Here is a 22,474-nt window from a genome sequence, read left to right as displayed (position 1 = left end):
GAATGAGAGTCCAAACAGCTGATAAAAACATCACAATAATCCACGACGCCAGTCTGTCAATTAACATCTTGTGAAGTGAAAAGCGAAAATCCATCGTTAAGCATTTTAAGTTTAAACCGTCACTTCTGATTTCAAAAAATCTGTGCTTAAAATCAGTAATAAAAAAGTGGCAAATATATAAATATGTAAAACTACTAGTTGTTTGATGAGAACCAAACAATAACTGCACAGATTAAAATATGTCTTATATGCATGTTTTATAGACCACACTACATGGAGTATACACTATGCAAAACATATTACATTAACAATCAAAATGATAATCTTAAAAGTGCCAGTTTAGTTACCACACAAGTGGAGAGGTAAGTGTTGTTTAATCTGTGGCACTGATGCAGTGTATACAAAAACAACTGAAATGTAATAGATGCATACAATTACAAAGGCAGCTTTTGGAGCATATAAAATAAAGCATTATAATAACACATACCTCATTGGTCATATAGCTGGGTAATATCAAAGGAAACATGCTGATTATGATAAAATACGGAACTACAAAATGCCAGACATTAAAATGTGTAGAGAAAATAGTTACATTTTTACAATACTGACAGTACTTAAGTATTTAGTGTTGGCACGATGCACAATAGACAACACAATTTTAAATATACTTTGCCTACTGCAGTTTATGAGACTGCCATGATTCTGAATATTAGCACTGCTGAAACAACAAAAAATATTTATCACACAAATTAAGGCTTAAAGTCTGTATGAATAAGGGCAACATGAAAAGCACAATCTGATTTTTCATTGTGAATTAGGCTGGTTGAGAAGATTCAAGTATGTGCATGAGTTTATGGTTATGTTGATCAGATAGAGTGTATATTTGCTGTTTGTCTCAGAGCTCCACAGTCCTGAGGTGTCCACGAGGAGAAACGCTGCCCAGGTTATGTAGAATACACTCTGAGGCCTCCACTACACTCCCACAACATGACCAGTGGGGCTTACCGGGGTGTCCTGTATGACCATGTCCACAACCCTGAAACCCTCCTGAGTGCGCAAACACACAGAAATTCATATTAGGTGAAAACAGACTTTTTAAAAATATGTATATTTTTTTTTACATTTTTGGTGTAAACAAAAACAGAGTAAACAGTACCTGGCATAGTTCCTGTGCAGCCACAGCGTGCCTCTTTAGTGCCCCCGCTGGAGCAGAAGGAACAACAATGGAATATGCCACGGTGACATCTGAACTTCCTTTTCACATTTAGCACAAATGGTGAACCCTAGAAACCATCTTTTGTTAGAATATCATTCCCAGCATCACTGATATTCCTTTAAACTGGCCAGTAAAATGCTATCATTATTAGACACAGCTGCACTGGTTTAACTAAACACTTACCTTGACGTCCTGTGCTTTAACACAGACCCACACAGAGTAAAGACCTGCTTCAGCTGGGGTGTAGGACACACCATAGGAACCATCACCCTTATCCACCACAGCCGCCTCCACAGAGCTGTAAAGTGACAGACACACTCATGAAAAGTCACAGTCTGAATAATGATAAGATCTGATATCAGATGCCAATAATGGAATGTGTAATATTTTAACTCCAATTTCTTCTTTTCCTTTCTAGGCTTGTGTTACAGTGTATTTAAAACACATTCAGTTTATTATTTCTACTACTTCAGAAATCTCATTCTTGTTTCATTTAAAGGGATAGTTCACCCAAAAATGAAAATTTTCTGAAAATGTACTTACCCTCAGGCCATCCAGCACGACGAGTTTGTTTCTTCTCTAAAGAGATTTAGAGAAATGTAGCATTCAATCACTTGCTCACCAGTGGATCATCTGCAGTGAATGGGTGCCATCAGAATGAGAGTCCAAACAGCTGATAAAAACATCACAATAATCCACGACGCCAGTCTGTCAATTAACATCTTGTGAAGTGAAAAGCGAAAATCCATCGTTAAGCATTTTAAGTTTAAACCGTCACTTCTGATTTCAAAAAATCTGTGCTTAAAATCAGTAATAAAAAAGTGGCAAATATATAAATATGTAAAACTACTAGTTGTTTGATGAGAACCAAACAATAACTGCACAGATTAAAATATGTCTTATATGCATGTTTTATAGACCACACTACATGGAGTATACACTATGCAAAACATATTACATTAACAATCAAAATGATAATCTTAAAAGTGCCAGTTTAGTTACCACACAAGTGGAGAGGTAAGTGTTGTTTAATCTGTGGCACTGATGCAGTGTATACAAAAACAACTGAAATGTAATAGATGCATACAATTACAAAGGCAGCTTTTGGAGCATATAAAATAAAGCATTATAATAACACATACCTCATTGGTCATATAGCTGGGTAATATCAAAGGAAACATGCTGATTATGATAAAATACGGAACTACAAAATGCCAGACATTAAAATGTGTAGAGAAAATAGTTACATTTTTACAATACTGACAGTACTTAAGTATTTAGTGTTGGCACGATGCACAATAGACAACACAATTTTAAATATACTTTGCCTACTGCAGTTTATGAGACTGCCATGATTCTGAATATTAGCACTGCTGAAACAACAAAAAATATTTATCACACAAATTAAGGCTTAAAGTCTGTATGAATAAGGGCAACATGAAAAGCACAATCTGATTTTTCATTGTGAATTAGGCTGGTTGAGAAGATTCAAGTATGTGCATGAGTTTATGGTTATGTTGATCAGATAGAGTGTATATTTGCTGTTTGTCTCAGAGCTCCACAGTCCTGAGGTGTCCACGAGGAGAAACGCTGCCCAGGTTATGTAGAATACACTCTGAGGCCTCCACTACACTCCCACAACATGACCAGTGGGGCTTACCGGGGTGTCCTGTATGACCATGTCCACAACCCTGAAACCCTCCTGAGTGCGCAAACACACAGAAATTCATATTAGGTGAAAACAGACTTTTTAAAAATATGTATATTTTTTTTTACATTTTTGGTGTAAACAAAAACAGAGTAAACAGTACCTGGCATAGTTCCTGTGCAGCCACAGCGTGCCTCTTTAGTGCCCCCGCTGGAGCAGAAGGAACAACAATGGAATATGCCACGGTGACATCTGAACTTCCTTTTCACATTTAGCACAAATGGTGAACCCTAGAAACCATCTTTTGTTAGAATATCATTCCCAGCATCACTGATATTCCTTTAAACTGGCCAGTAAAATGCTATCATTATTAGACACAGCTGCACTGGTTTAACTAAACACTTACCTTGACGTCCTGTGCTTTAACCACACAGCACACAGAGTAAAGACCTGCTTCAGCTGGGGTGTAGGACACACCATAGGAACCATCACCCCCACAGCCGCCAGCCGCCTCCACAGAGCTGTAAAGTGACAGACACACTCATGAAAAGTCACAGTCTGAATAATGATAAGATCTGATATCAGATGCCAATAATGGAATGTGTAATATTTTAACTCCAATTTCTTCTTTTCCTTTCTAGGCTTGTGTTACAGTGTATTTAAAACACATTCAGTTTATTATTTCTACTACTTCAGAAATCTCATTCTTGTTTCATTTAAAGGGATAGTTCACCCAAAAATGAAAATTCTGTCATTATTTACTCACCCTTATGTAGTTCCAAACCCGTAAGACCTCCGTTCACCTTCAGAACACAAATTAAGATATTTTTGAAGGAATCTGAGAGCTCTCTGGCCCCCCCATAGACAGCACGATCAAGGTCCAGAAACATAGCAGGGACATCGGTAAAATAATCCATGTGACATCAGGGGTTCAACCATAATTTTACAAAGCTATGAGAATACTTTTTGAGCGCAAAAGAAATCACCCTAGTGCCATTTTGGAGAGTATCCACTTAACGTAAATTGCGTATGCTGTTTTGTATCAGCTGTGCCACGCGGCTACACAGCTTACGTCGTTTATGCTTTGATTTGAACGAAAACAATGTATCTGCGTGGCGCAGCTGACACAAAACAGAATACGCAATTTACGTCCAGCTGATATTCTCCAAAATGACACCAGGGTGACGCGGAGGAGACGAATTGTTGAATAAAGTCGGTTTTTTTAACATATCCGTGTGACGCAGCTGACACAGAATAGCATACGCTGTTTACGTTCAGTGGATCTTCTCCAAAATGGCGCTAGGGTGATGCAGAAGAGACGAATTGTTGAATGAAGTCGTTATTTTAGTTTTCTATGCGTACAAAAAGTATTCTCGTAGCTTCGTAAAATTACGGTTGAACCCCTGATGTCACATGGATTATTTGACCGATCTCCTTGCTACGTTTCTGGACCTTGATCGTGTAAAGACCATTGCTGTCTATGGGAGGGTCAGAGAGCTCTCAGATTCCTTCAAAAATATGTTAAATTGTGTTCCGATGAAGAACGGAGGTCTTACGGGTTTGGAACAACATGAGGGTGAGTAAATAATGACAGAATTTTCATTTTTGGGTGAACTATCCCTTTAAGTATGGCTGATCAATATGTATCACATTAAGTTTATTAGTTTATTAATACTATGTAATAAAATTTTTATTTGCAATTAAAATACATAAATCTTACATTCAGGCCTAAATAATAAAATTTTAAAAGGCCTAAAACATTTATTTATTCACTCATGAACAAGAAGAATCTCAGAATAAATTCAAACAAAATATGTTCATTTGATGAAATGACATGCGCATTGATAGTTCAAGAAGAATCTGTAATTAGAAAGCACTGGCAAAAATGTTTTGCCAATGCTTCAACCATGTAAAGATTTTAGTGATATATACACACCAGCCCTTCCTCTCCTTGTGCACTATGCTGACCAGCACGGGGTCTCCACCTCGGCCCATCTGCTCTCCGGAGGAGTCCCTGCAAAGCAGAGTGAACTCTCCCCTCTGGCCTTCACGACCTCCTTCCACACCTGTGAGATATTCAAGGACAGACACGTGCCAGTGACACAGGATATGTAACAGAAGTAGCGACAGGTCTTTTCTTCTGAATTGAGACATGCATCTAAGTGAAACGGATTATCAAAAAAGAAAAAATATATCGGACAAAGACTTGGTGCTATCCATCAGTTGTTGATTAGATGGAGGCAGACCTGAATGCAAGCTTGCAGTCGATTGCATTAAAGGGATGGGTTTATGCAGACTAAATGAGTGGAGAAGTCCGGCATATGTCACCAGAGAGAAGTCTGTTGTTTCACAGGAAGAACACATTCAGTGTTATAACATTTGGATTAAGACTTGTGAAGTAAAAATAAAAATAAAAAAACATGCGCACAGATTAATTAAAAAATGCATTCTGATTTATAATGGGTTTTTTTTGTAAAGGAGTAAAAAGATCTGATGAAATCAAATCATCAAATCAGAACTGGATTGTGTCTTGTTCACATCAGCGCTTACACAAGCTCTTACAAATGACAGTTTCTTGTTTTCTGTGACTGTGGGAAACCTGACATGGACGGTCAGCCCGCACGCCACTGGCAAACAGCAGTGTATTCTCCTCCTGCTGTGAACCTACTTGTGGCATGCTGGGACAGAGCTGGATAAGTGTCCCTTTTACAATTATACTCTAGGAGCTCCAGTACATAAAAAGGTTGGGTTGTCATGGTAGCCAGGAATGTTGTCTGCTGTTTATCCCAGTGCCATGCCCTAGGGCCTTTGGGTGTGTGCACTTGTATGTGTATGTTTATCTATGTAAGTGTGTGTGTGTGTGCGTTTGTGTGTGCAGGGGGTGTGCAGGGGGGGGGGGGACAAAAGCGGATAAAAGGTCTCACTTTCAGACTGAAGATCTTGTCACACAATCTGAACTCAGAAAGCTTCAAATATACAGTTTCATCTGAGCTGTACTGTTTCTGAGGAATGTGCACTGAACCATCATGTGTTTGACCAACAGAGCTTAAAATTACACAGTAAAGTCCCCATACCAAACACTTGTACTGCATGTGACCACATAGCTTCATGAGTAACAATATTTAGACTAATGACCAAATTCAAAGGGAGAAAGGCTAATAAAAGTATAAAACAACTGGCAGATTTACTTTAATTTTTTACTTTAAAGGAAGCAGTTCTGTCATAATTTACTGAACTTTATTTCATTTCAAACCTGTATGACATTCTTCTATGGAACATAAAACCTAAGGTTTTTTTTTATATATTTTGAATTTTGAAAGAATAGTCTCTTATTTTAACATAAGGAAATTGAATAGGGACTGGCATGGTCAAGCTCCAAAATGACAAAAATCAAGTCTGCTACAACCAAATGATGGCCTTTTATGAGTAACAGACCAAAAATTATTCAAATTATTCACTGAAAATCTGTTCTTTAGAGTTGTGTGTAAAGTAGCCACATCTGATTTGTGAATGTTCATTTTCAGGTGAACTATCCCTTTAAGACTGAGGTGTTTCTCTAAGTCATCAGGTCTAAGTACATTTTGAAAAAAAATACCCCCATTGCCAAAAAACAATTTTTGAAGCCTATCCATGTACAACGATGGCAGTACCCTACTCTCACCTTCTCCCTGGATCGTGCACTTGCTGGGATCCACAGTCTTGGCATGTACGACTCCCACCACAGGAAATCCCTGCACCTCCCCAGCACTCTCTTGGGGAAGGAAACAGATGCTGTTGGCATTATCATGGGCGACTGTCGTTGGGTGTGGGTCGAATCCCGACTCCACAAGGTTCATCAGTCTCCTCATAGTAACTCCTTTGGCACTGAGGATTTCAGCGTCAGAACCACACGTAAGCAGGCGTTCTGCGAAGTCCACCCCACCACGGATGTCAGACAAGGCCTGCTGCAGCTGAGCTTTCTGCAGATGGAGTTGGTTCCTGCGCTGCAACCTTAAGTCCTCCAGTGATCGCAGCAGTGAACAGCAATGTGCCTTCACCGCGCTGGCATAGCTCCGAGCAAACGCGCGGATCTCACCCGCCAATGTATCAGTCCGTGCTTGCAGCACCTCTTGGGAAGTGTCCACGCGTCTCAGAGAGTCCTCCAGACGAGCAAGATGGGGCCTTAAGCTCCTGACAACCAGATCCCTGATGCGATCGCCATGATGACTGATGACTTCATGGGCAGAGCTACAGTGGTGGTCACGGTGAAAGGTGGCCGCACACTCCAGACACACGGTGAAGTCACAGGACTCACAGAAGAGCCGTAACTCCTGGCCAGGATGCAGTGAGCACAAGACGGGTCTAGTGAGACGACCCTGAGATTTCAGCTCCTGTAGGCTTTGGATAGAGTGAGAGGTGGTCCTCTTCTGTCTCTTGCAGGGAAGACACATTTCAGGAGTTCAAGTCATGACGGAAATGTGAATGCCACCACAATGTTGTAATTTAGAGAGGGAAACTGGATTTTCTTTGAGGTCCGAACTTCATGGTGGAATCAATGGATGAAGGATAAAATTAGTTGAATTTTTTTTCTTGCAGGTACAAAATATTATAGTATTATACAATTACAATAGCATATATAACAATTCAGTTCACAACACTTTCATAGAATGCATAAAACACACCTGTTGCACATTCTTTATCATTTTGTAGAAGTAGAGTTAAATAATCTTGCTTTATTAAGTCTTATTTTATAAGACTTCCTAACTCGTACAAACCTGTCTGGAGCACTTTTGCGACGACTGTTTGTATGACAAAGCTGAGAATGCATAAATAGGAATAATTACCACTATATCCTTTATTGCAGTAGATGGACGTCTCATATGCTCTCAAAATACATCATTTTGGAAAAGGAAATATTGATAATATTTAATATTATACTTGGAAAAACCATACAGGTTTGAAACAACGTGAGGGTAAAACAAATTATGACAGAAGTTTTTTTTTTTAACTATCCCTTTAACATCTCCATTTGTGTTCTAGGAATAAAGTCATACATGGCTTATGGGGGTAAATAAATGGCTACTTTTCATGTTAATTACCAAACCGCCTCTAATAAACTAACCTGTGGGCCTGACTGCAGAAGTCGCAGAGATTGACACAGCACACCTCACAGCGCTTCCCCGCGTCACTTTCGCTGCACAAGTCGCACAAAACCCTGCAGTCCACCAGCAGGGTCTCCGCGAAAACCTCGTCCAGCGCAAGATGGTCAATGGTCAGCCCATCCACACCGGACGGGGGCAGATCCACCTCTGAATCGCACTCCGGACACAGGATTGTTGAGCCAGAGTTGCGCCCCTGCATGTCATCTTCTGGCGAACGTCGTTCCCCGTTCACGCGACGCACAGAAAACGGCTCGAGCTGGCGAATGCAGTCCGCGCAGAACGTGTGCAAGCAGGGCAGGATTTTAGGGTCTCGATACGTCCGACTACAAACACCACAGACCGCTCTGGACTTCTTTCCAGTGTCCCCCAGTGTACTCAAGACTGCTTCTTACTTTTCTTCATGAACTAATTGCTCTTTGCAAAGTGACATTGTAGTTGTTATTTTTCTACTTATTTTTCTATTTTTCTCTGCACTGTAAAATGGCTAATCGTCTTTGGTAAATATTGTCATTTACTAAAAAAAATGGAACTCATCAAACGGAGTTAACTTTTTCACTCATGTTATTTGAGAACGTGTCTCGCCGTCCAATCATCTTACGCGTACACGTTTGGAGGCGTGACCTGTTCTAGCGTGTAAAAAGAGGAACCCTATGCCTGCAAAACACACGTGGAATATGGGTGTCCCCATCTGCTGGGCTGGCTAGACAAGATCAAGATCACACACCACCCAAAGGTTAAAGATTGCTAATATGCAGTTCATGCTTTATTTCCTGCCAATTCCCTTTGCAAAATACAGTTTCATTTCAAAAATGGACATTTGTTTATAATTAACCAGGAGACACTATATCTGTAATAATAAAGATGTACAATGTAAAACATTGCCTCTGTTTTTGGACATAGCATTGACAATATCATTGTATTGGTTAGTCAGCTATTAAATAGCTGGTCTTTTGTTATCAGCAATACTTTACAATAAGGACCCATTAGTTTACGTTAATTAGCCTAATGCATTAACTATCACCAACAAATTTGCTATAATATTTATTAATCTTTACGTTAATCGTTATGTTAGGTTCATTGTTAGTTAACTCAGGTCCACTGCATAATATTAATGGATACAACTACTGATTGTAATAATTTACTGATTTAATAATGCAATAATATTTACTGATTAAATATTGAAATGAACATGATAAGTTGTGTAAAACGTGTAATGGAAATTCATAACTTGTTGACATAAGAACACAATATTTATTGGTACAGCAAACATTTTACATGAACAGTTTCAGATAATAGCAAGTTATGTTATGTTAGCAGATGTTTCAAAAGCAGCTGATAAATAACAAAAGTTTCATATTGATTCAATTCATAGGATGTATCCTGAAACATACTTTTTAAAGCTGAATTTATGTCCATTACATCTAGGTTTAAGCAGATAAGCAGATGATGAAAAAAAATAAAATAATATATATATATATATATATATATATAACATTTTCTTTATGATGGAAAATGTCATTATGGTTTAGGGTGACAAACATGATTGGCTTGATCATCACCAACCATTGGAGAGAGTTGATTATATTTAATATTATATTTGGAATAACCAAATAGAGATTATATTCTTGTTTTAATAAAAAAAAATATTTAGCTTTAACAATTTCTAGTTTGAAGTACTGCTTTTTTTGAACTGGATACGGCATCTACTGGATTGCAGAGAGAACAAGGATGACTGTGAACAGAAGTTGTAAGGATGACACTTTTGTAGATGCAGCACTGAATATGAAGTATGTCCTCTCCATCACTCTGTTTGCTAAGGATAATCATTAAAAAAAGAAACATTTACTTTATAACAGAAACATAGTGTTTTTATGCTGCGTTTGTAACTCATTATTTGCTCTACATAGTACTGCATGCGTCATGCTATTTAATGTGTCACATCCAGTGTGTTTGTCCACAGTGTCCAAGTTGTCATCAAATTTGTTTTAACAAACTTGATTTTGAGTAAATGTTATGATTATGGGCTATGATTATGAGTTCTGCTTAATAATTAGTTTTATCTTTACACTTTTTTCAGTCAACATCACTATTTTACCTGTTACAGTTGCCTCTGAGATAGCTTTCACAAGACTGTTCTGGATAAGACAGGTGTAGGCGTCATCTTCCTTTACTGGGTCTTCGAGGACACTAGCAACTCGCATGATTCCTGCAGTGTTGTTGATAAACTGGGTGCTGCTGTTTAAAAGCTGCCCGCTCTGACTCAACCAGCTAACCCCTGGTTGGGGAAACCATTTATTAGCCTGAGCAAATAGAGACCCATCTGCCTGTCGAGTAAATGTGGGAGCTGAGAAAGCTGCAAATAATACAAAGATTTGAGTGAAAAGCAAAATTCAGATATATACACTAAAATATGTGTCAAATATATCATTTTAAATATGTATGTATAAAGCAGAAATATATTCTCTGATTTTAAACATTAATTTACTTTGAAATAAATGAATAAAGAATGTATTTACCAGCCACTCTAAGGTTAACGCTGGTAGTCCCTGAGACTTTTGGTGCATTGACAGAACAGCGATACACACCCTCATCCTCCAGCTTCACATTTCTCAGCAGTAGGGAAGCGTTGCCCATTGATATAGCATCTGAGAACAGTTGAGCCCTGTTTTGGAACTGTGTGTTCTGCCCCTGAAGCTGGGCTGCTTTGCTCTTGTATTCATAGACCACACCACTGAGGGCGTCTTTCAGCCAAGTAATTGACACATCATTGAATTGCTCATTGCCACTGTTGCTAAGGAACCTGCAATCCAGGACCACATCCTCCGCAAGGTTCCCCACAGTAGAGGGACTTCTGCTCTCAACAATACCTTGGGACACTTGGAAACAAACATGCACACAGGCGTTTAGTTTATACATCAAAAGTCCAAATGCTTTTTTAGAACAGAATGCTTTACTAACCTGAAAATGCAATAGCCAAAATTAAAATGATGAGTCCAGAAATTACTACTATGAGAAAAATCATACTGCAAAAGACAAAAATTTGATGAACAACATTCAATATTGACTCCTTATACATATTATAATTTTCAGCCTGAAATGGTTTGAAAAAGTCTTTTACCTTCCAAAGATTATTTGTCCAATAGAAGCCATCCTGGTGACCTGTTCCTACTTTTAAGCAGTATCTTTGATGAATCGATGTACCACTCTGCTGAGCATCTCTGTAGACTGCATAATAAATCAACAGACTTTAAGATGGATGAGCGCTTTCTAATCCTCAGACCAGTTTCAAACTTTACTTCCAGGGAAAGAGATCAGCACCTCCTCCCTGTGTCAATATTACCTCTGAGAGGTGTGTTCTGACACTCTTGATAACACACAGCTTGACAGAATTTACCTTTTCACCTAAATAATAAACAGGGAACACTAAACACAAACGAGTTTCTTTCTTCTGCTGAACACAAAAGAAGATATTTCGAAGAATGATGGTAACCAAACAGTTGATGGCCATTGACTTCCATAGTAGGAAAAAAAATGGAAGTCAATCATCAACTGTTTGGTTACCAATGTTTCTTCAAAACATCTTTTGTATTCAACAGAAGAAAGAAATTCATACAGGTTTTACAACTTGAGGGTAAAAGATATACAGAAGCCTGTGTAGGGTCTTGATACGTGATTTAAAAACTTTTTTAATTTGCATCTTAAAAACATGCTGCTAATGCATTAGATGCTAAAAAAAACAGCTTTATAAAATTAAACAACTTAATTTGCCTTGAACCCATGCTCTCCTTATTAAAAGGGAATGTGCCTAACATGCATGTATGTGTTTATCAGTGATATGTTAATTATGTCTATAATAAACCATGATGTGTGTGGGATACATGTGGATCTACCCCTATAGCACTATGGTTTTATTGTTTATTTATTTTGTTGTTAATTTACACCATTTTTTCAGGGTAGTATCAAAATTGTTATTGTACAAATATCTGTTAATTTACAGCAAATGTGTCGTCATGTCATTTGAAAGGTCTCACAGAGTAGAATAAAACAAGCATAATTGTTGGGCTTTGACTAAACTTGAGCAAGGCAATACTTCTGTCACTCAGAAAACAATCATTTCAAGTCTGTCAAGGGCTAAGAAATAGGCTACTTTGGTTCCAAATGCTGTAACTTTTGACTACTTCATGATATCACCACAAAATTGAATGTCAAATAAGAATGATATGAAAAATTTCCCTTGAATACACAAATTTTTTCTTACATTTTTTCACCTATTTCTCAGCATGAGAATGCCCAAATGTAAAGAATTTTTTCCCGTAAAAATATAGAAAGATTTCTATCAAACGATACTTTTTGACTCTCCTTGCTACAGTTTTGGAGTTATGAGTCATTATTTTTGAGTATGTCACTCAGAAAACAACAATTTTTAAAATGCCTTCAGGGAGTCAAGGGTTAAACAAAAGGCCTCTTTTGTTCCAAAATGCTGTAACTTCTGGATACTTTATGCTATTACCACAAAATTTAAAACAGGTACTGCTAACTTGATGGGGAACATCCACAAAAAATATTTCTGTCCTGAGATATTGAATGTCAAATAAGACAGATATGTAAAATTTTCCTTGAGCACACAAATTTTTCTTACACTTTTTTTATCAGTTATTTCTCAGCATGACAATGTCCAAATGAAACAATTGTTCTATCTATCAAACGATACCAATCTTTTGACTCTCCTTGATACAGTCTTGGAGTTATGAGTCATTATTTTTGTGTATGTCACTCAGAAAAAACAACATCTTCAGGGAGGCAAAAACTCCTTCGTGGCTTAAAGGGTTAAGATTTTGAGAAAGTGGTATTTGATAATGGACTATGTCATTAGGTTACTTTTGGGAAATTGGTTTGTGAAATCATATACCAGCTGAAAAACTCATGCTGGCACAGTAATGTATGTGGGGGGGTGGGAAACATATTTTGCAATTGTGGTCTTGCATGGACTCAGACATCAGGTGACTTATTCAGACTGTCTTACTTCACTTTTCACAAAAATATACAGCGGAGCCTGAACATAGTGTATGTAGGCACATGCAACTGGGTTTATCAAGAGTTCAGGTTACTAAATCAATTCTGATGTGAATCAAAAGCAGATAGTACTTTTTAAAATGAGAATGAGACTGTGTCAGTGGATTAATTTAGCACAGTGATATTCTGTGGAAAAAATAAGAAAATATAATTGTATACATGAAAAAAAAATTGTAGAAGGATTTATAAAGCAATGAACACAAGTGATTTATTTCAGAGAAATAGCATGAGATCCAGATTTTACACAGCATCCTGAAGTGCTAATGACAACTGCTAAGGCTTTGTAAGATGTGCAATGAAAAAGGGACACATTTGAGGATGTACTCTGTAAAAAAAATGATTTTGGAAGTTGTAAATAAAGCAATGATTATTGGAATAGGTTTTACAAGAATATACTATTTAATTCTCTCTACTTCAGTTAAATCAATGTGTTATTTGCATTTCTTTGTAATTGTTTGTCAAATGTACTAACAATTTATGTGTGAAAATTGCTTGAACGTAAGTCTTACACCATTTTTTACAGGGTAGTATCAAAATTGTTATTGTTCAAATATCTGATAAATTACAGCAAATGTATCTGTAAGTTATTTGAAAGAGGAAGTTCAAATAAATACAGTAAGCAATATCCCTTTTGATGCACATAATAAATCTAATTGTATATGACTGAATAACTGGAAAAATGTATGAAATACTCCAGGACATTTATTTTGTGAAATTGTATAATATTAAGGAAAAGTGGGTGATTGACCTGGACACATAATGGCAATTTTAAAGACGTATTTCTTTCAAAACAGTCTGGCATTAATATATATTTATAGTTATTTCATCTCCTTTTTATTTTTCATTCTGTTAATAATTTATTCATTGTTGGAAAGAAAGAAAGAAAGAAAGAAAGAATACACTGTTGTTGGAGTTGCATAATCAACATATCATGAGCTGTACGAATCCTTCAAAAGCTCATATTGAAACCACAACACACTGCATTTTTGGAACAAATTCTCACATCTGTATGTCACTTTCAAACTTCCAAAGAGGAACCTATTGTTGTGGTAAAACTAGACCGTTTAAAACCATCCTGAGAAATGACATCTTGACTGATATACAGTTGCCTCGAGGACTCAGTCAAGACTTCAGGAGAGAGGAAACATTTGTCTTGAACCTCTGCATCTGAACTTCAGCTGATCAACAATGCCGCATCTTTTCTCTGATATTCCAGACAAAATGCGTGTGATACTGTCACAGGCTGCAAATGTATTTCTAGTTTTTATTATGATTTACATTTTTCAGTACATCTTTAATTCTGAGTTTTCATGCTCCTGCACACCTGAGTTTCATTATATTGTGATCATTTACCTTGCGCTCATTCCTCTGATATTGTTCTTTATTTTAAAAATAATGAAACAAACCAAAACAAAAAATTGTGCAGCCTGTTGTCACGGTCTTTGTCCTCAACTCTTCCAGCTTCTTGGAATCGGTCTATTCTGGGGGGGATTTGTTCTTTTAGATGGAGACTTTTATCTCTGTATGGCAACCAAACATAATGACACACTGCGTGAAATTCCATGCAAGAAGGACTCAGATCTCACTCTTCAAGAAGAGAGCACGATTACAATCTACAAAAACAAGTCACAGGTAAGTAGCCTATTTTCTTAGAGAGACCTTTCTTATACTGTTTTCAGTGGTGGCTGATATAAAAAATAATCATGTTTGGACTGTTGCAGTTTGTTAACTTCTGATTGCCAGGAGAGACTAGCTGTCTTTTTTATGCCAGTTGATTTCCTCAATGTGGGTTCATTACACACAAGGCCCCGGTCATACAGAACTCGTTTTTCTACAATGAGAGGCGCATTTTTTTTTAAATGGTTTTCTATCCACCTTTTTCTTGCCGTAAAAATGGGCGCAGCCATTTGTAAATTCTATGGGTCTAGCTTCCGGTCTCATCGGCATCCAGCTATATTTAGCTGTACAAAACATTTTGCTGCTTGATATCGAAAACTGGTGTGTCTTATCATACTATTTTAATGTATTATCTTAATTATGAACACACAGGTTTGTAGTGCAAACAGTTTTACCGTTTACTGCACTGTTATTCTCCTCGTTATTTCCCTATAGCGGCTATGAACCGGAAGTCTCACCCATAGGCTTACTTCCGCGTTGAAGAAGAAGGTGGATTGGCAGTGAGCGTTTTGCGCGCTGTTTATGCGCGTTTTTGTAGGAGCGCTCTGAGCACCTGAAGTTGAAAAAAAGAAGACGAAGACACTGTTAACACTGTTAAGTGCGGTTGCCAGTAAAAAGAAGAAGAAGAAGAAGAAGAAGAAGAAGAAGAAGAAGAAGAATGAATGGAGAGGCGGGCCTTCGTTCTTTAGCTGGTTCAGGTGTGTTTAATTAGGGTTGGAGCTATTTACCTTGCGCTCATTCCTTGATATTGTTCTTTATTTTAAAAATAAGGACACCGGCCCTCCAGGACCGAGTTTGGAGACCCAGCACGAATGACAATCAAAAGCTATTCAACTTTCCCACCATTATTGCACAGGAAAACCGATACAGTTTAATCTCTTTGTGGGACAAGCGGTCACAGTTGAATCTGCCATTCAGTTCAAGATTTAAGCATAATTATGAATCGAAACAACTGATTAAACATCAAACATCTTTTGCAGTTTTACGGTTACATCTGCATAGCTGTTGGGTTCTGTGGATGGTGGCTGACATCAAACATCAAGATTGGGATATATTGTGACAGTTTTTCTTTTCGGCGTTTAAATGCCGAATGTTGTGAGATCTGTAACCCCTCCAGCTGTCTGAAGAACTGCTATTACAAGATCTGCAAAGGAAAACCATATTACAAGACGCGCTACGAGGAGCTCCTGTCTGAGGAAACAGATAAACATTTGGATGAAAAATTGCGACAAATAGCCAAAAAGAGAGCAGAAAGAATATGCTCAAATCACATTTGTGATATTGAAAGTAGTGAGTCTAGATATAATATAACCACACAAATAACTGAAAAGGCTACAGAAGCTTGGTCTAATATATCTCGCTCAAATTTTTATGTAGAAAAGCTTCCTAAAGATATGAACCATGAGTACATGTCCAATGATTTGTTGTATTTCATTTGAATGTCAGTCTGAATTCAGTTCTCATCAAGAGCATCCTCTAAATCAAGAATAAATTAGTATTCTGAGTTGTGGTACTAGTAAATGCAAATTACAGTTTTCTACGATCTCATTTTCCATTGCTTTTGCACAAAATGCTTTCAATGAATTCTAATGGAAATTTACATGTCATGGAAATAGCACAATATCGCTTAATCTGGAAAGCATCTGCTGTGTATAAACATCTGACAGACGTCTCTAAGATGTCAGTTTTACATACATTCTAAATCATAAACATCTTAAAGGCGTCTTCTAAATGTCTATTTTACATCTGATAGGAAACGTCCTATAGACGTCTTGCAGATGTAAATGCAGACGTCAAATAGACTTCATTAGACTTCATCAAAACTAGTCTTCGTGATGTATGTGTGCTATCAGGCACTTGCTTTAACACATGTAAAAATGTTTTGGTAGTTTTAGTGTATTTTGATTGTGAATTTAAGTGCTGTGCCAACTAAAAGTTGGTTAGGATAACTGTAAAGTTTTCAAAAAGTGACCCAATCATTGAGAAATGGGTCCTGTCTGACCTACACAGATATTTTCTGTTTCCAAAGTGGTCGGGCACAGATGCTGAATAAGTGCTAGTAATTACAAGTGGCTCTACAAAGTAATTCCCACCGTATAATTGTAAAGATATACTGTAGGATTCTTAACGATAATATATTATATGATTAATAACTGTCTGTGTATATCCTTGAGTCACTGTATATTTACTGTAAAAATGTGTATGTCTTGTGTATGTCATTTTTTGTACTTTCTGTTCAATAAAAATAAAGTTCATAAAATCAATATATACCACAATCCAAATCCAAATGCATGTTCATTTATTACAATCAGGGTTATTATATAGATAACTAAAACCAAAACTGAAACTAAAATTAAAATCATAAAAATGACTTCAAATAAACTGAAATGAAGTAAAACATAAAATACTTTGTATTTCAGCTATTTTCCAAAGCAACATTTCTCCTTTTCATTTAGTTTAACTTAGTATACTGAAATAACTAAAACTGAAAGAAAGCGGATAAAACAGTGATTACTTGGTTTGTGGTTAATATAATTATACTGTTACATAACAATAACGTAAACTTCACAAAAACTGCTTTATTAAACTCTACTAAGACCACTAAAATACAGTTAACCAAGCATAATTCTCATCATATAGCCATAAATGCATTTCAAGCAGTTAACCAGCTGGTCTGAAAGTGATTTTTAGTGGATGTATTAAGTAACTTCTCCTCAAGTTCACACAGAACAATACAGTACCACAAAAAGTATTTGGACTGAATACTGAAGCCAAACTTAATGACTGAATGTCTATACATATACTTAAAAAAAAACATATAAAATAATTTATCTTTCAACTAAAGATATAGATATAACATTTTGCAATGAAATTCAGACATTTTAAGTGTGACTGAAGTGTCCAAATATATCTTTGAGACAATTTAAGGCTATAAAGATTTTTGCAATATTAAGCAAACAGCAAAAACAACAACTGTCAATGAAGAGGAAAGTGTCTGTCCAGTTTCTACATGACTGATACATCCATACGTCTCTCCAGAACAGGTTTGAGTGGGGAATATGGGTGTGGAGAATCACAGCCCAGTAGTTGACGTGTAGATGATTCCCAATCCCGGCCGATCTCCAGCCTGCTGCACACACACGGATGCTGTCTGTCTGTCCGGCAGGCCCAGGCCACGGCCCTCTTCACTGCTTCCCAGTACATCGGTCTGAATGGAGAAGAGTAGAAAGTCATGGATCCAAAAATACAAGAGTAAATCACTGCGCTGTATGAGGACGTGTGCTGGTACCTGGGCTCCTGGGACTCTTTCAGCCGGAGGAGAGACTCGAGCAGCTGTCCCACTGCCAGCTTCTTCACCCGGATCAGCTGCAGCACCAGAAGAGTCGCCACCAGCCTCAGAATGTCAGCATGAGCCTTCACACCTGACAGACAAAACATGTGACTGATTAACTGATCCTCACTGACAAACTGTGCCTGAAAAATAAAGATTAGATTATTTTAAACTATATTCAGATTCAGCCTGATGCATATTGCTCTTTAAACTGGAAAGCACTTTCTCAGTCTAGTAAGCTCTACTATGATTGGATGGTGTTACACAGTAAAGGCACAGGTGTTTTTCTCAGTCTGTCTGGAAACAGTTGTGTTCACAAGGTACATATGGCACCTAAATGGCACATATGAACAAACTGTGATTAGTTGCTTTACGTGCCAGTCAGATGTCTCTTCCTGTCTAAGTGGGCGGTTCTTGTCGAGAATAAGCTGCAATATGGACCAGACCAGCAACAAGCATGTAAAAAAATCTTACCAAAAGAACGGATGCCTTTCTCCTTAAGGAAGACATTGGCAAAAAAGTCTACGTCCAGGTTGAGGAAGCTGCTCAGCCTGTCAGTGCACTCCCAGTATCCATCCTACATCCAAACACAACGCATATGTTCATATTCCCTCAATCATTTACATACTGTATATAATCTAGTGTTTTAAATCATATGTAAACACCTTATCTTGAAGTTCAAAAAGCTCATTCCAGGCCACTGTGTCATATTTTCTTCTCATTTTTGGCAAGCTGTCGTGAGGTGGTGCGAAATGTCGTGCCAAGCTTGCCTTTACTCTTTTCCCTCTTTTTTTTTTATATCGAGAAGTGTCAAAATCAAAAGTGAAACTGTCTGCAGCTTCATGAGAAATGACACAAAGGATAGAAAAGATGTTTTAATCCATCTGAACAATGATCACAGAAGGAACCTCATCAACCTCATCAGTCAGAGTCAACTTACCAGGTGCAGAACTCATAGAACTCAGACATATTTGTTGCTCTTGTAGTTGCACATCTTGCAGCACTTCTTGTTGCTGTTGTGCTTGTTGTTGACGAGATGCTTCAAAGAAATGTCCAACTGATGAGGAACACAAACTAAGAGACTCACTCAAAATTGTGGGGCTACTACTGCAGTCACTAAATGTAGGGGGAAAATGCAACTGAGAATAGAATGCGGGGACAGCAGCCATCATGCTTGAAGGAGGAGGAGGAGGTGGCAGGGGAGTCGTGAACATGGACCGTGTGGATGCAAGATGAGTAGAATCAGGAGGACCTGCAAACTGTATGACGTGTGCACTGCTGGCATGTAAAATGGGACGTCTTTTATACATGGAGCTAGTACTTTGCACACTGGCACCAACAGGAGGAAGGCTGTCATCTCTGGACAGAGAGTCTGCTGATGCAAAAATAGGAGGATACTGAAGGAAAGAAGGCACTGCGGCAGTACAGTAAAAGGGATGCTCGTCTCTTATGGAGGAATCATAAGGAGGCATTACGGCAGCGTGAAGGGGAGGCCTGTCACTCATGGAGGAAGGTATGGACTTGATGGCACTAACAGTCGGAGCGGCAGCCCGGCGACGGTGAGACTTTGGAGCAGATATACCAGAGAGGTCAAGTGCGGTGGCACGGCCACTATAAGGCTTTGGAGCGGTAATACCAAACACATCCATATTTGCAGAACGCCTGCTTGAGCCTATGAAAACGTCAATGCTACTCTCAGAATGAGAAGGACTCTGGATGGTACTTGAGCAAGAAGCATAAGATCTGGATATTAGCTGAGGTTCAGGGGGAGCTGCAGACCTTTCTATAAAATAATTACTAGATCCCTCAGCATCCTCCATTTCGCAATGACCAATTTCACTAGACATTTCATTCCAAATGTGTCCTTCCATGCAATCCATATCCAAATCATGATACGTGGAGCTGCTACTGGACAATTCTTCTGATTCCATCTGGAAAAAAAAACCCTAAATTTGAAATGCATTGTTGTGAATACATTACATGGTGCTACATTTACATGACAACAGTTGTAATAGACCATTTTGTTGTTACCCATACATCATCATCTTCAGCACCAATACTATACGCGGCCTTCAGCTTCTCTTCAGTCCAGCCCATATATGGCAAAATATCCACATCCTCCTCTGAGATGATTTTAGGAATATCTGTGAATCCAGTGTCAAGCTCATTCTGGTCCTGCAAAGAGCAACTGAGGTTACAGAAGCCATTCAGTTTAATTTTTATATATCACACTTTAGTAGAAGTTGAGTGACATGTTCAAGGCTAATAAATCAGACAATATTGGTATTTTTTAATGATCAGCATTGGCAATACATTTCCCTGTTTGGCCATTTAGTGTCACAAGTCAGAAAATGCAATTCTTTATTCTGTATTAATTTTAAATGATTTATTCATTAATTCATAATATTTTCATTAATATTTTGTTGAAATAATATATTTTTATTATTAATATTTTAATAAATAGGATTTAGACCTAAGCCTTTTTTGGGTGAATTTGTAAATAAATATTATGTAAAAATAAAATTTTTGTAGTAATATACAGTGGGTACGGAAAGTATTCAGACCCCCTTCAATTTTTCACTCTTTGTTATATTGCAGCCATTTGCTAAAATCATTAAAGTTAATTTTTTTTCCTCATTAATGTACACACAGCACCCCATATTGACAGAAAAACACAGAATCGTTGACATTTTTGCAGATTTATTAAAAAAGAAAAACTGAAATATCACATGGTCCTAAGTATTCAGACCCTTTGCTGTGACACTCATATATTCTGCAATATAACAAAGAGTGAAAAATTGAAGGGGGTCTGAATACTTTCCGTACCCACTGTATGTCCAAGGAATGATTTGAACACATAATCCTTAAATTAGCAGTAATCATACCCTTTCTTCAATGGCGACAAAACTTGTGAACTGGGACAAGATGGAGAACTCTTCACTGAGCTCAGTGATGTAGGACTTCAGCTCTGCTTTCTTCCCCTGATAGAAGAGAGATAAAAGAGAGCAAGTCAAGTTCTTCTGTTAGCAAATCTGCCAATTATATAAAAATTATCATCATGCAGCCAAATATTGTACCTCGTGTTCTGCCTCACTGTTGCCTAGAATGCCATCTTCATAGTCTCTGATGATCGCTCTTGCTGTTAACTTGTGAAGGAACCACACACACACACACACACACACACACACAACTCTTCAAACACCTAATGAATTACTGGTGAGGTTTCAGATTATATGAAGTATTTAAAATGTTCACTCACAGTTCCCTTTGTCTTTTGTAGTTCTGTGGTGGAAACCATTGTTTTGATCTCTTGTCCACTCAAATCACCAAACAGTGTGGCCTAAACGAGTAAATATTACACAATTCAAAACAATAAATACACAAATAGTTGGGTTAATTCAGTTTAAACATCTTAATGCTTTTTATAGTCTTCTGATTAATATTACATACAGTATATTGATAAATGACAATTGAGATCTAAAGAGATTTAAGATCTAAATTGAGATCTAGAATTAAGATCTAAAATACTAATTAAAAATAATCAAGGTATGTTTTACATACTGCTTGTCAATTAATGAACACAAGGAAGAATATTTAATCATCTTTACTTATATGCACCAATATAATCATAAAGTCTATCTACCTGAGTGCAGTGAGGCACAAAGCCGTATACCAGAACCCCGCTTGACTTAAAGTCTGGATAAAACACCAGCATGCAGGCCTGCAGGGATCAGATCCGGATCAGATCATTATTGTCAGGGTGCGTAAGATGGAGAGTGGCATTTTTTTTGTGCAATATGCTGCAAAATATCCATGACAAACAGGAAAACAGATTAGAGTAATATTTCTTCACACTAAACCAAACAACGCAACAACCCTGTAACCACCCATTGTCCAAAGTAGACCAGGTGCTACTGTATATAAAGCATGATGTTATAAAGGTTAAAGGTTAAGTGTTAAATTATGTTAAAACATGTGGTTTGCTACATTAAATAATTGGCTTTTATATTGTTACTCATCAGCAGCCGCAACTTATTTTTAGTGAATCTTTAGTGAATTTCCCTGTGAATTCTCCAGCGTTTATTTTTCAGGATTGGTCTTTATTGGTTTTTGTATTCCTCATTTCCTTGATTGTTACATTAAGATTGCCTTTGCTATAATTCAGCACTCACTTTAAGTTAATAATTTAAAAATGATTTATTAATAACTCTTACCGAGACAGTATTCCAACAAAACTGCTGGAACTAGTGGAGTGGAGGAGGGGTTTAATGTTGCCTAAATCCTCCCTGAACAACTGAAGCTCCACCCCTCTGCTGACACTGAGGCTGATTCTGGAGACAGGGACTGTCAGGATGTTATTAAGGGAACCGAGAGCTTCAGTCCAAACC

At 37.5% G+C, this 22,474-nt stretch overlaps 3 protein-coding genes and 1 long non-coding RNA gene across 4 annotated transcripts; all 4 read right to left on the bottom strand.

The window, feature by feature from the left end:
• Positions 1 to 231: 231 nt before the first annotated feature.
• Positions 232 to 8,837, bottom strand: LOC107658235 (tripartite motif-containing protein 45-like). The gene is given in 6 exon segments (XM_016446702.1): positions 232 to 1,047; positions 1,157 to 1,283; positions 1,400 to 1,514; positions 4,801 to 4,930; positions 6,526 to 7,276; positions 7,965 to 8,837. Coding segments are annotated over 6 exon segments (1,746 nt in total). The 5' UTR covers positions 8,436 to 8,837; the 3' UTR covers positions 232 to 895.
• On the bottom strand, positions 2,103 to 3,291 carry LOC107658237 (uncharacterized). Its single transcript, XR_001630771.1, has 3 exons — positions 3,271 to 3,291; positions 3,028 to 3,154; positions 2,103 to 2,918 (listed from the first exon to the last, which is right to left on the bottom strand). It is a non-coding gene; the product is annotated as an uncharacterized LOC107658237 (long non-coding RNA).
• Positions 8,838 to 9,539: 702 nt separating the features above from the next.
• vtcn1 (V-set domain containing T cell activation inhibitor 1) lies at positions 9,540 to 11,155 on the bottom strand. Its single transcript, XM_016446685.1, has 5 exons — positions 11,124 to 11,155; positions 10,964 to 11,028; positions 10,522 to 10,881; positions 10,101 to 10,358; positions 9,540 to 9,818 (listed from the first exon to the last, which is right to left on the bottom strand). The coding sequence occupies exons 1-5, from the start codon at positions 11,153 to 11,155 to the stop codon at positions 9,709 to 9,711; spliced, it is 825 nt and encodes a 274-aa protein (XP_016302171.1). The 3' UTR covers positions 9,540 to 9,708.
• A 6,080-nt stretch (positions 11,156 to 17,235) lies between these two features.
• On the bottom strand, positions 17,236 to 21,801 carry LOC107658194 (poly [ADP-ribose] polymerase 4-like). Its single transcript, XM_016446655.1, has 10 exons — positions 21,730 to 21,801; positions 21,346 to 21,426; positions 21,164 to 21,244; positions 20,972 to 21,067; positions 20,124 to 20,261; positions 19,027 to 20,017; positions 18,752 to 18,924; positions 18,561 to 18,663; positions 18,045 to 18,177; positions 17,236 to 17,963 (listed from the first exon to the last, which is right to left on the bottom strand). Exons 1-10 carry the CDS (start codon positions 21,799 to 21,801, stop codon positions 17,762 to 17,764), a joined length of 2,070 nt encoding a protein of 689 aa, XP_016302141.1. The 3' UTR covers positions 17,236 to 17,761.
• Between the last annotated feature and the right edge of the window lie 673 nt (positions 21,802 to 22,474).

The sequence above is a fragment of the Sinocyclocheilus anshuiensis genome, unplaced genomic scaffold (assembly GCF_001515605.1).
Source record: "Sinocyclocheilus anshuiensis isolate Anshui unplaced genomic scaffold, SAMN03320099.WGS_v1.1 scaffold263, whole genome shotgun sequence".
NCBI lineage: Eukaryota > Metazoa > Chordata > Actinopteri > Cypriniformes > Cyprinidae > Sinocyclocheilus > Sinocyclocheilus anshuiensis.
Note: the sequence above shows the minus strand (reverse complement) of the source record. Positions and strands in the feature narration are given on the sequence as shown.